The sequence below is a fragment of the Erinaceus europaeus genome, chromosome 18 (genome assembly GCF_950295315.1).
Source record: "Erinaceus europaeus chromosome 18, mEriEur2.1, whole genome shotgun sequence".
Lineage (NCBI taxonomy): Eukaryota > Metazoa > Chordata > Mammalia > Eulipotyphla > Erinaceidae > Erinaceus > Erinaceus europaeus.
This window is the reverse complement of record NC_080179.1, coordinates 70,671,716-70,683,876: the sequence shown is the minus strand read 5'-3', so window position 1 is coordinate 70,683,876 and position 12,161 is coordinate 70,671,716. Positions and strand designations below refer to the sequence as shown.

Below are 12,161 nucleotides of genomic sequence, written 5' to 3'. Positions count from 1 at the left end.
CACAAAACAGAAGGGAGTCTATTTTACTGAGAGTCTACAGATATCAATGTTAATCTTATCTAATACATATCACCACAGAAACACTTCATAAACAGTTTCTAGCCCAATATCTTGGAACTGATAATGTTAACCAATTTGATACATAAAGTGAATCATTATGAACGTTTGTAAAAAAACATTTTTTCCAGGTTGAACAGTTGCTGAGGCATAACGTTTTAGGTCTTTATCTTCTGTCACTATGCTAAGATGGTATTTTCTGTCTCCCCACAGAAACTGTATCAAGAAGCCTGGAATAAAGATAAAGCCAACATCAGTATTCCTTCTGATACGCCTGTCATGCTACAAGCCCACATCAACGCCATGCAGATCAGCAATGTAAGAAACCTGAAAATGGGAGCTGGGTAGTACCATAGCGGGTTAAGTGCATGCGGTGCAAAGCTCAAGGATCCGCTCAAGAATCCTGGTTTGAGCCCCCGGCTCCCCACCTGCAGGGGAAGTTGCTTCACAAGTGGTGAAGCAGGTCTGCAGGTGTCTGTCTTTCTCTTCCGCTCTTTTCTCCCCCTCCTCTCTCCATTTCTCTCTGTCCTACCCAACAACAGCAATGATAATAATAACAACAACAAGGGCAACAAAAATGGGGAAAAATGCCTTCCAGGAGCAGTGCATTCGTAGTGCAGGCACTGAGACCCAGCGATAACCCTGGAGGCTAAATAATAATGATTAAAATTTAAAAAGAAAAAGAAAAAGAAGCCTGAAAGTGAGCTGTGAATGCTTGTGGGTTCAGTCTATCAGTTTACAGAGTCAGCAATAAAATAACAAACTGGGTGGTGCCACGCTTGGTAAAGCACACATGTTACCATGTGCAAGGACCCAGGTTCAAACCCCTGACCCCCACCTGCAGGCAGGGGAAGCTTCATGAGTGGTGAAGGAGTGCTACCGGTGTCTCTCTCCCATCCTATATCCTCTTCCCCTCTCTATCCTATTAAATAAAAAAAAAAAAAGAAAAATGGCTACCAGGAGTGGTGGATTCCTTATGCAGGCACCAAGCCCCAGCAGTAACCCTGGTGACAATATAAATAAATAAATAACTTGCTTTAGAAATACTGACAGTTTTCAGCGCTAGCCATTTCTTTTATAAATGCCAATCCCAGTGCAGTAAGAATGGAAATTTCATTTTAAATGTTAGTGCAGATACATGGCTACGTCCTTGAACTGCAAGATTTGAATGATCTGAATTCTCCTGGTGTACTTCTTTCAGCCTGAAACCATTATCTTACATCCAGTGTCTTCATCTTAGTTTCATTGTGTATACTTTGGAAATAGTTAATTGTCTCTTCTTCATAGAGATGTAAGATCTGTCTGTTGTTTTTAGTGGCGTTTGACCCATAGGAAACCTCAAGGCTATCAGAAAAGTCAGAAGACAGCTTTTAATTAGACCAGAGAACAGAATATACTTGTTATCCATGTCCCATTACATTAGCAGACACTGTTGAAAAGCAACATTAGGGGGTAAAAAAATATATATATACATATATGTATGTATGTATATGTATATTATCGGGTCTTTTTCTTTCTTTTTTTTTTTTTTTTGGTGAGTTAATAATTTTATTGGTTTCCATTACAGTTGTTGGACCATGGCTACAATTTCTCATCTCCCCAGGATAGATGTCTGTAAAATTCTCACTTCCCTAAATTAGGTTCTTTCCACTGTACACCAAAACCCCAACCTCACCCTTCCTCAGAGTACTTTGCTCTGGTGTGATATACTACTCCAGCTCCCACTTTGTGTTCTTTCTTTCTTCCTTTCATTCATTCTTCCTTCTTTTATTTCTTTATTGGGGGATTAATGTTTTACAGTTGACAGTAAATACAATAGTTTGGACATGCATAGCATTTCTCAGTTTTCCACAATACAGCCACCGCTAGGTTTATTAGCAGGTCTCGTAGAACATGCTGGTGAAGTTTCTGCAGCCTGACTATGAACCCTTAGTTTATATGTGCTGTGTGATGGGGATTTTCAGATGTACACCCTAGTGGTAAGCAAGAATGAAACGAAATGAAAAGTGATAGGAAATAATAGATTTAGATGTGTAGCTTCGATTTTTTTTGTCCTAAGTATCCTTATGCCTATAAATAACCAATAAGGAAAAAGGAGAAAAGACTTGTTTAAATGTTGCCTTCATAATACATTACACTTTATGACCCATGCTATGACTACTTTAGGCATGCTCACTTAAATTCGATTCTTGTAAGCAAGCCTATCTTTTCCCTCAACAGAAACTTTATCAGAAAGACTGGGATGAGGCCAAGCAGAAAGGCTATGACTTAAGAGCAGACGCCATTGAAATCAAGCATGCCAAAGCCTCCAGAGAAATCGCCAGTGAGGTACAGCTCTTTTTATAGCCCTTGGTGGAGGGGGAGTGGGAGGTTGGGGCAGGCGGGGGAAGGAGAGGGAGGGAGTCCTCTTTACAACAGATGGGGAGAATGATTTTCAAGAACTTTGTTTTTTATGCAAACATTGCATTTCATTAAGAAAACATTGCATTTCATTTTACACTAAAGCCTTTATCTTAAAATATTAAAATGAAGCAAAATGTTAAGATTAGCAAAGACAAGGTTCCTACAATAAATATCTTCTAAGTGGGTTTCTCAAAAGTGGTGAATTATCAAGAAGAGTCTACACCAAATTCTTGGAGAAAATTTAGGAACCAATACCATGCCATCTTACCCTTCAAATATTTGTGGTACTTCATAAGTTTGCATAATAGAAGAACTTTTATGTAAGACAGAAATTGTGTATTAAATCACATTTTAATAAAAGCTTTTGCATCGCAAGTGTAAGTGTAGCACTTTTAGTGATAGTTTGAAATTCACTTACCAATGATTTTAAACTGACTAACAGTCAAAATAATCATCCTGCCGAGCCCCTCTAGATCAAAACTTTTAGGTAATATTTGTACTCTTTCTGCAGATTCCTCTCTGTTTTGTTGTCTCATGTATCTATTTCTTCTTCCTGGTTTTTAATCTCTAAAAACCATAGCCAACCAGTACAATTTACATTATTCCTAGCTCTCTCTCCCTTTTACCCAAACTTCTCTATATTATATGAATGTTGGAAAGAAGCATATATAGATAGGAAACTATACTCCTAAAATTTTATAATACTATAAACCAGTATTGAGTGTCAATAAAAATAAATTAGCTATTGCACATGTGTTCAATGGAACACTATTCTGCTATTAAAGAGGACAGCATTCTGTCTTTTGGGACAAAAATGGATGGAATTGGAGGTGATTATACTAAGTGAAATAAGACAGTGAAAGACAACGACCAGATGACCTCACTCATATATGTATCTAAATAATTAAGGCAAATGAATTGGCAAATAATAATGGCCAAATCAACTTGTGGATTCTGAAAACTAAGGTGGCTATTGGAGGGAAGTGAAATAAGAGTGGGTAGAGAACTTCATAGATAGTTACCACCAATGTTGAATCCACTTACATAACCTGAGACAACATCATGAAGAAGAGTTATTTTAGGTATAACAGAGAGCAATGAGACTGTTTTTCAACAGAAGATGTATTACCTCTGTGGATGAGGCAAGCTCCTCTCCCAGACCAACCATTTCACTGCATTTTGTTACTAGAGTCCAGTACTGAGACTAACGTAGACTTTACTTTCAGGGGATAAATTCAAGCAGATCATGGCACCACATTCAATTAAAGGCAAATACTAGGAAAGCAGGATTGGGAGCAGTTGTACTTCTAATTAAGTTTCTGCAAAACCACAGGATACACAAATTGGACGTTAAAGATTTGAGAGAATGGTTCTGGTTTCTAAATTTAAAGCAAACTCAGATATGTGAGGTTTAAGCGAAGATACAACCTAGACAAAAGCTAAACATGTTTTCCTTTAATAAAATTACGGTTTTAGGGGTTTTATTTGCCAGCACTGTAACCCACCCTTCTGTTTCTAGAACAAAAAGACCTCCTAGTACATAGTTCTTATATGTCTTTTTATCTGATTTTTCACAACTTTAGTATAAGTACAAAGAAGGCTACCGGAAGCAGTTAGGCCACCACGTGGGTTTCCGCAGCCTGCAAGATGACCCCAAACTGGTGTGGTCTATTCACGCTGCCAAGATCCAGAGTGATAGAGAATACAAGAAAGCTTATGAGAAGTCAAAAGGAATTCACAACACACCGCTGGACATGATGTCCATTGTTCAGGCCAAGAAATGCCAGGTCCTGGTGAGCGACATTGATTACCGCAATTATCTGCACCAGTGGACATGTCTCCCTGACCAGAATGATGTGATCCAGGCTAAGAAAGCCTACGAACTGCAGAGTGATGTACGTATATTACCATCAGGCTTTTGGGGAGATGTGTGTCTGTGTGGTGTGTTTAATTACCATGCTGCCATCAAGACACAATTAAGCAATATTCCCTTTTTTAAAAAAATCTTTTATTTATTTATTCCTTTTTGTTGCCCTTGTTGTTTTATTGTTGTAGTTATTATTGTTGTTATTTTTTAAATTTTTTTAATTTTCCCTTTTTGTTGCCCTTGGGTTTTTTTTTTTAATTGTTGTTGTAGTTATTGTTGTGATTGATGTCTTCGTAGTTGGATAGGACAGAGAGAAAATGGAGAGAGGAGGGGAAGACAGAGAGGGGGAGAGAAAGACAGACACCTGCAGACCTGCTTCACCACCTGTGAAGCGACTCCCCTGACGGTGGGGAGCCTGGGCTCAAACCGGGATCCTTAAGCCGGTCCTTGCGCTTCGCACCACGTGTGATTAACCCTTTGCGCTACTGCCAGACTCCCTAAGCAGTATTCTTTTATTATTATTATTTATTTTTTTTCCTCCTCCAGGGTTATTGCTGGGCTCGGTGCCTGCACCATGAATCCACCACTCCTGGAGGCCATTTTTCCCCCTTTTGTTGCCCTTGTTGTAGCTTCGCTGTGGTTATTATTATTGCCCTTGTTGACGCAATTCGTTGTTAGATAGGACAGAGAGAAATGGAGAGAGGAGGGGAAGACAGAGAAGGGGAGAGAAAGACAGACACCTGCAGACCTGCTTCACCGCCTGTGAAGCGACTCCCCTGCAGGTGGGGAGCCGGGGGCTCGAACCGGGATCCTTACGCGGGTCCCTGCGCTTTGCGCCACATGCGCTTAACCCACTGCGCCACCGCCCGACCCCCCCTAAGCAGTATTCTTAACGGAGCCTAAACTTTTCTGTGAAATTCATGGTAATAGATTTTTCTCAAAAAAATTTATTCGGAGATGTGTCCTCCTTCTGTAATAAGCCTTGCTCATTCACATGATCAGCCTCTTGTTCTGTGTCATTAGGTCGAAAATTTCAGATAGTTTGATTTCAGTAACAGATGCAAAACATGAGAAACTGTTGAATGTCAAGCCTTCCTAACGTGTGTGGTGAAACTGAGCAGGTGTAAATGGTTGTATGGATATATATTTTTCTTATACACACCCAAGGACCTTTCACTCCAAAAATTGTATAGATACTATCCCCAGGGGTACATTACAAAGCAGATTTCAAGTGCTGAGTGCAGAAGCTTAACTTAGTATAGAGATATACCAGGTGTCATGGTTGTCTGCCATTCTTCAAGATTGAGTCCTGCTTCTATTTCCCTCTTCCTGTAAAAAACTGTGAACTTCACCCAGAGATATGTGCTAGAGATGTAACCCCGAAATATTAACATTTAATGCTTGTCTTTGAGCTTCACAGGATTGGCTAGGCGTTGCAGGTTTGCTGGCCCTGCGCTCCAATGAGGCGACTTGACTCATCTGCACTTCACCTTTCTTTTTTTTATGCAGAACGTGTACAAATCAGACCTGGAATGGATGAAGGGTATCGGATGGTTGACAGAGGGTTCTGTGGATGTGGTGAGAGTGAAGAATGCCCAGAATCTCTTGAGTGAAAGGTTGTATCGCATAAAGCCCGAGGCCTTCAAGTTCACCAGCATTGTTGATACCCCAGAAGTCCTTATGGCAAAGACCAATGCTATGCAGATTAGTGAGGTAAGCAAGTGTGATACGTTCAGACAAATTGGACAAGTCTCCCTAGGTATTCTAATTGTTGACTTTAACTGCTAATATCAGCATTAGGGTATTGAACATGCTCATACCTACAATATCAGTTGACACACTCCATATTTTATTTGCTTAGATAACTCTTCACTCATTGTAAGTGTGGTGGGCATCTTCATGTTCCACAGACTTGGGCTGAATTCAAGACCTCATGCTTTCGAGTCCAAGGCTTTGATCCACTGCACTAATCCCTAAGCCTCACATTTTGATATTTTGCCCGTAATATTGGCCCGCCAGTGAATGTCCTGATCACAAAGCTGCCACCTTTTCACTGATTTCAATCATGGAATTAATTCAAAAGTCCAGAGGAGGTCTCAGCATTAGATAATCTGAAGGTTCTTTGGACCAAGAAAGGCAGAATCTGATTAGCAATGTGGGTTATATAGTCAACTTCAAAAAGGGATCACCACGAGACAATATAATGTGAATTGATGAAGAAGGATCACTTCACTACCATGTTTCTGACTCAGTGTACATTTTTTTTTTCTGTCTCACACACATGTATTCTTGAAGTCACTATCAGGACTTTCTAAATCAGGGAAAATGCACAAGAACAAAGTGTGAACTACACTGATGTCAAGAATAGCCAAAGAGGGTGGCGCACCGGGTTAAGAGCACAAAGTGCAAGGACCTGAATAAGGATCCTGGTTCAAGCCCCGGCTCTCCACCTGCATGGGGCTCGCTTCACAAACAGTGCAAGTCTACAGGTGTCTCTCTGTCTCTCTCCCTATCTTCCCCATCTCTCTCAATTTCTCTGTCCTATCCAAAAAAAAAAAAAAAAGGCCACAGGGGCAGTGGATTCGTATTGTAGGCAAAAAAGACTATCCAGAGGAGAGCTTTAATTGTACCTGTGATTTTATTCATGTGGCAACTGACCTATCAGCTAACAAACTGTTCCTTCTGCTTTCATCTTACCAGCCACTGTATCGCGATGCCTGGGAGAAAGAGAAAGCTAATGTGAACATGCCAGCAGACACTCCGCTGATGCTGCAGTCCAAACTCAACGCCTTACAGATCAGCAATGTAAGGCCCTTCATACCCACTGGCTTTACCTGATGTGCTCTTCGTAACTGAGCCTTTCGTTGAGGTGCTCCAGAGAGAGTTTAGCAAAAGGCATTTCCCTATTTGTCCCTTATATTTATAGTCTTTAAGCTGATGATGACTTGCTGTGTGTATATATGGTGTGCGGTACATGTGTTCACAATAAAGAGAAAGGTGTGGGGGGGCAGGCAGGCGATGGTGCACCTGGGTAGACACACACACTGTAGTTCGAAAGGACTCAGGTTCAAGCCCCTGGACGCCACCTATAGGGTGAAAGCTTCATGAGTGGCGAAGCAGTGATGCAGCTGTCTCTTTGTCTCTTTCTTTCTCTATCTCTCCCTCCCTTCTTGATTTCTGTCTATGCCCAATAATAAATAAATATTCTTAAAAATATGTAAAAAAAAAGGGGGGCCAGGTGGTGGCACACCTGGTTGAGCGCATGTATTACAATGCACAAGGACCAGGGTTCAACCCGCTGGTCCCCACCTGCAGGGGGAAAGCTTTGTGAATGGTGAAGCAGGGCTGCAGGTGTCTCTCTGTCTCTCTCCTTCTCTGTCACCCTCTTGATTTCTGGCTGTCTCTATCCAATAAATAAAGATAATAAAAAAAACTTTTAAATCTGTAAAAAAGAGAGAGATGTAATTCTTTACCTTTGTAAGAAGGAAAACATAACATAAAAACATTCAGATATATATGTGTATTTATATGTTTGTGTATAGTATGTAGTACTTACTTTAGTGACTAATCATGTTTAAGGTCAGAATATATCTATTTTTTCTGATTTTTATCATGATTTAATGTCATCTGAATTTATTCCTTAATTAATTAATTTTTTTCTGCAAGGCAATGCAATTTCTTTATTGATCAGAGAGCCCAGGCTTTTAAAGGGCAGACCTGGAAGTGGCAAGTCAGAAACAGAAATCTCTAGGAAAGGGGTGGAGAAAGGCAAAGGGGGGCTGGGAAGGTAGAAACTTCCTTAGCAACTGTTGTGAGGGTTTTAACTGGTGAGATTAATAATAATACCCTGCAGACAGGGAGGGTCTTGAGGGTAGAAAGAAGATAGATCAAAGGAATGGAATGGGTGGAGCTCTTTCAGGCAAAACAATAATTATGTAGATAGGCCATAGTATCAGGAATTCAGGGTTAATTAATTAATTAGTTAATTAATTAATTTAGAGAGAGAACAAACACTGTTTAGCTCTGGCTTATGGCGATACTAGGAATTGAACCTAAGAACTCAGAAGTTCAGACATGGAAATTTTTTGTATAACCATCATACTATTTTGAACTCCTGAATTTCTTCTTTTTTTATTTTTTAAAGTTACTGGTTGAGGTTAGGGAGACAGCATAATTATTATGCAAAAAGTGTCATATCTGAGGCTCTGAGGTCCCAGATTTAACCCCAAGCACCACCCACCATAAGCCAGAGCTGAGCAGTGCTCTGTTCTCTCTCTCTCTTCCTCTCTTTCACTAAAAATAACTAAATAAAACATATATATTTTAAAAGTTACTGGGTTGTCTCATGTCTGAGACTCAAATCCCTGGTTTAATCCCTTGCACCACCATAAACCAGAGCTGAGCAGTACTCTGGTTTAAAAAAATACTAGGTGGAAAACCTATTAAATAATTAAATATCATTTAAAATTGAGTGGAACTTCAGCTCAATTGAGAGCAATTTATATTCCCAATTTTCAGGGGAGAGTAAGTTTGTCTATAACCGTTAATCTTACCTTAAATGTATCAGTATTGCTCAGTGACTCCCCCTTCAGGCTGACTGGGGCATTCTGATCTCCATTTTCAGAAACACTATCAGCAAGCTTGGGAAGATGTCAAGATGACGGGCTATGACATACGTGCAGATGCCATCGGAATCCAGCATGCCAAGGCTTCCAGGGACATTGCCAGTGATGTAAGAGCTCCTCTCGCCCAGCCTTAACAATTGCCAGCTAATGGACACACAGGAAGATAATGCTGTACTCATCTTTAACTTAACTTCCTAGCAGCTGTGTTTCAGTAGAATGAGATCACGCTCATTCGTATGTTGTTTCAAAAGTTCCAAATTCAGGAACAACTTTTCAGACAATCTGAAAACCTCTGGCGTCTCTGCTTGGTTCTCTTCTTATTCAGCTAGTGGGAATTTCATTTCAATATCTACCCAGTGTTCGCTAATTTACAAATAAGTACAGAGAGTCCATGAGGACAAAGAATTCCATTGATTCTCAAAGTTCCTCATGCATTGGGAGGCTCCTGTGATAATTTTATGGACTTATTAGGAAAGCATTTTAAAAAATAATGACATGTGGGAGTCAGGCGGTAACACAGCGGGTTAAGCGCAGGTGGCGCAAAGCACAAGGACTGGCATAAGGATCCCGGTTCGAACCCCGGCTCCCCACCTGCAGGGGAGTCGCTTCCCTGGCGGTGAAGCAGGTCTGCAGGTGTCTGTCTTTCTCTCCTCCTCTCTGTCTTCCCCTCCTCTCTCCATTTCTCTCTGTCCTATCTAACAATGACGACATCAACAACAACAGCAATAACTACAACAATAATAATAAAAAAAGAGCAACAAAAGAAAATAAATAAATTTTTTTTTTAAATAGTGGGGGTCAGGTGGTGGCGCAGTGGGTTAAGCGCATGTGGCGCAAAGCACAAGGACCAGTACAAGGACCAGTGTAATGATCCCGGTTCAAGCCCCCAGCTCCCCACCTGCAGGGGAGTCGCTTCACAGGCAGTGAAGCAGGTCTGCAAGTGTCTATCTTTCTCTCCCCCTCTCTCCATTTCTCTCTGTCTTCCCCTCCTCTCTCCATTTCTCTCTGTCCTGTCCAACAACGAACAACATCAACAATGGCAATAATAATAACCACAACTAGGCTATAACAGCAAGAGCAACAGAAGTGGGAAAAATGGCCTCCAGGAGCAGTGGATTCATGGTGCAGGCAGTGAGCCCAGCAATAACCCTGGAGGAAAAAAAAATAGTGACATGCTTGTTTTAACTTAGGTAGTGAGAAAATCTGAAATAAGGTGACAGTTTAAAAACAAACCTATTGCAACAAAGGATTTTTTAACTAGCTTAAGAGTTAAGTATGAGCTGTAGGTAGTACTTATTTGTAGCAAATCATATGAAAAGAACTAGCAACAACTAATGTTTGGGAAATAGTGAACTAAGTGATGGGAGGAGGATAGGGAGGGATAATTTAGAACCTAGTTCTTGTCTTGGAGGCATTCACAGTGCTTTGCATATGGACAACAGAAGACAAGCCAGTGTATTGAGACTATGTATATGAAATTATAGCACAGACTGAAAGAAAAGCAGATAATCTAAAGAAAATGGAGTTAGCAAATATATATATAAAAATATACAGATGGTTATAGAAATAATAGTCAACCTATATCTGCAACCTTGGGAGAACAACTGTAGTTTCCAATGGAGGAAATGGAGATACAGAACTCTGGTGGTGGGAACAGTGCAGAATTATATATACCCCTGTTATCTTACAATTTTGTAAATCAATATTGAGTCCCTAATAAAATTTTGAAAAAAAAGTATCAAATAATAAACAATAATATCCACATTCAAAAAAGAAAGAATGAAAGAAAGAACATGGAGCTATTCTGAGTAGACTCTCTAGAAAAAAAAAATCAAAAGTGACTTAGCGTCTCTCTGTATTCATTAGTACCTGTACAAAAGCACTTACGAGAAACAGAAAGGTCACTATATTGGATGCCGCAGTGCCAAGGAAGATCCTAAGCTGGTTTTTGCAGCAAACGTGTTGAAGATGCAAAATGACAGACTGTACAAAAAGGCTTACAATGACAACAAGGCCAAGATCTCCATTCCAGTAGACATGGTGTCCATCAGTGCTGCGAAAGAAGGCCAGGCACTAGCAAGCGACATCGACTATCGCCAGTACCTGCATCGGTGGGCCTGCTTTCCTGACCAGAATGATGTGATCCAAGCCAGGAAAGCCTATGACCTGCAGAGTGACGTAAGTGTACCTGTGTGGGAACACCAGCCACGGTGCTTGGGGCTGAGATGTTTTCCAGAATTGGGGTTTTCAAGCCTTTGTCTGATCACCCTTCTAGTCCCTGGGAAAACAGAACTCTTCCTACACAAGGGCTTTCATTTAGTATTGGACCAAACTTACTAGTTGCTGATCTCACTGCTGGATTTATTTGGAAAGCTTTCCTTTTAATTGTTAGCAGTGTCACTAGAATGTTTTGTTAGCATGTTCAGTGCTTGTTTCTTAAGCATACTTTCTGTGGTCCTTCAATTGACAAATGAAAGGGCTGTCTTCTTGAAATGCATTTCAAATATTACCAGCAGGCTCCAAATGCCTTAGCCTGGTATTCTTTATAACATGATATTTACCTCAGATATATATATGTATATATAGTCATCTGATCTTTTGGATATGGTTGATTCCATCAACTATGGGTGACTTTTTAAAAATTACTAACTCCCCCTTAAGAGTCAAGAAATGCTTTCTCAAAATGACTGAGTTTGTTTAGGTATATCATCTCTTGAACTGTCAACTAGTGAAAATGGGCTAATTTCTAGAGAAATGCTGTCTCTTCATTGCTTGAATTACATTAGCATATTGAGGTGTGTGTATCAATCAAGTACTTACAGAATGAATTAATAATTTTCAAGATCTGTATGGAATTCTTATTGCTAATCCCTCCTGAGTGTTGATTTTATATTAAACATGACGCAGTAAAACATATAATGCCATGATAGATCTAGCTTATTGGAGAGACCATTATATTTTTCAGGTCGTATGGGCTAGCATGACGATTACCTAATGTTATTCAGAAATCCCCTAAGCTTCTCCAGCGAGCTCCTTCTGCATCATTAAAATAGACACAGATGTCCCACCATAGTCCCCCTGACAGAGGAGACAAAGCAGGATGAAACATCTCTGTGCATATGAGAAATCATGTATTCCAGGCCTATGCTCAGTTTTTATTGCTTATGGAGAATAAAGCATAACATAAAAAGCTAATTCCTTTCTTCATA

The 12,161-nt window shown here is 40.1% G+C and overlaps 1 protein-coding gene across 20 annotated transcripts in view; it reads left to right on the top strand.

Annotated features, from left to right (window-relative positions):
• NEB (nebulin) overlaps positions 1-12,161 on the top strand; it is a 286,668-nt gene that overhangs the window by 160,785 nt on the left and 113,722 nt on the right. For all 20 annotated transcript variants that reach the window (XM_060178132.1, XM_060178128.1, XM_060178131.1 and 17 more), the window contains 7 exons: positions 271-375; positions 2,278-2,385; positions 4,044-4,355; positions 5,837-6,040; positions 7,028-7,132; positions 8,952-9,059; positions 10,819-11,130. In XM_060178132.1, coding sequence (XP_060034115.1) covers positions 271-375; positions 2,278-2,385; positions 4,044-4,355; positions 5,837-6,040; positions 7,028-7,132; positions 8,952-9,059; positions 10,819-11,130 — 1,254 coding nt within the window. The remainder of the gene's footprint in view (positions 1-270; positions 376-2,277; positions 2,386-4,043; positions 4,356-5,836; positions 6,041-7,027; positions 7,133-8,951; positions 9,060-10,818; positions 11,131-12,161) is intronic.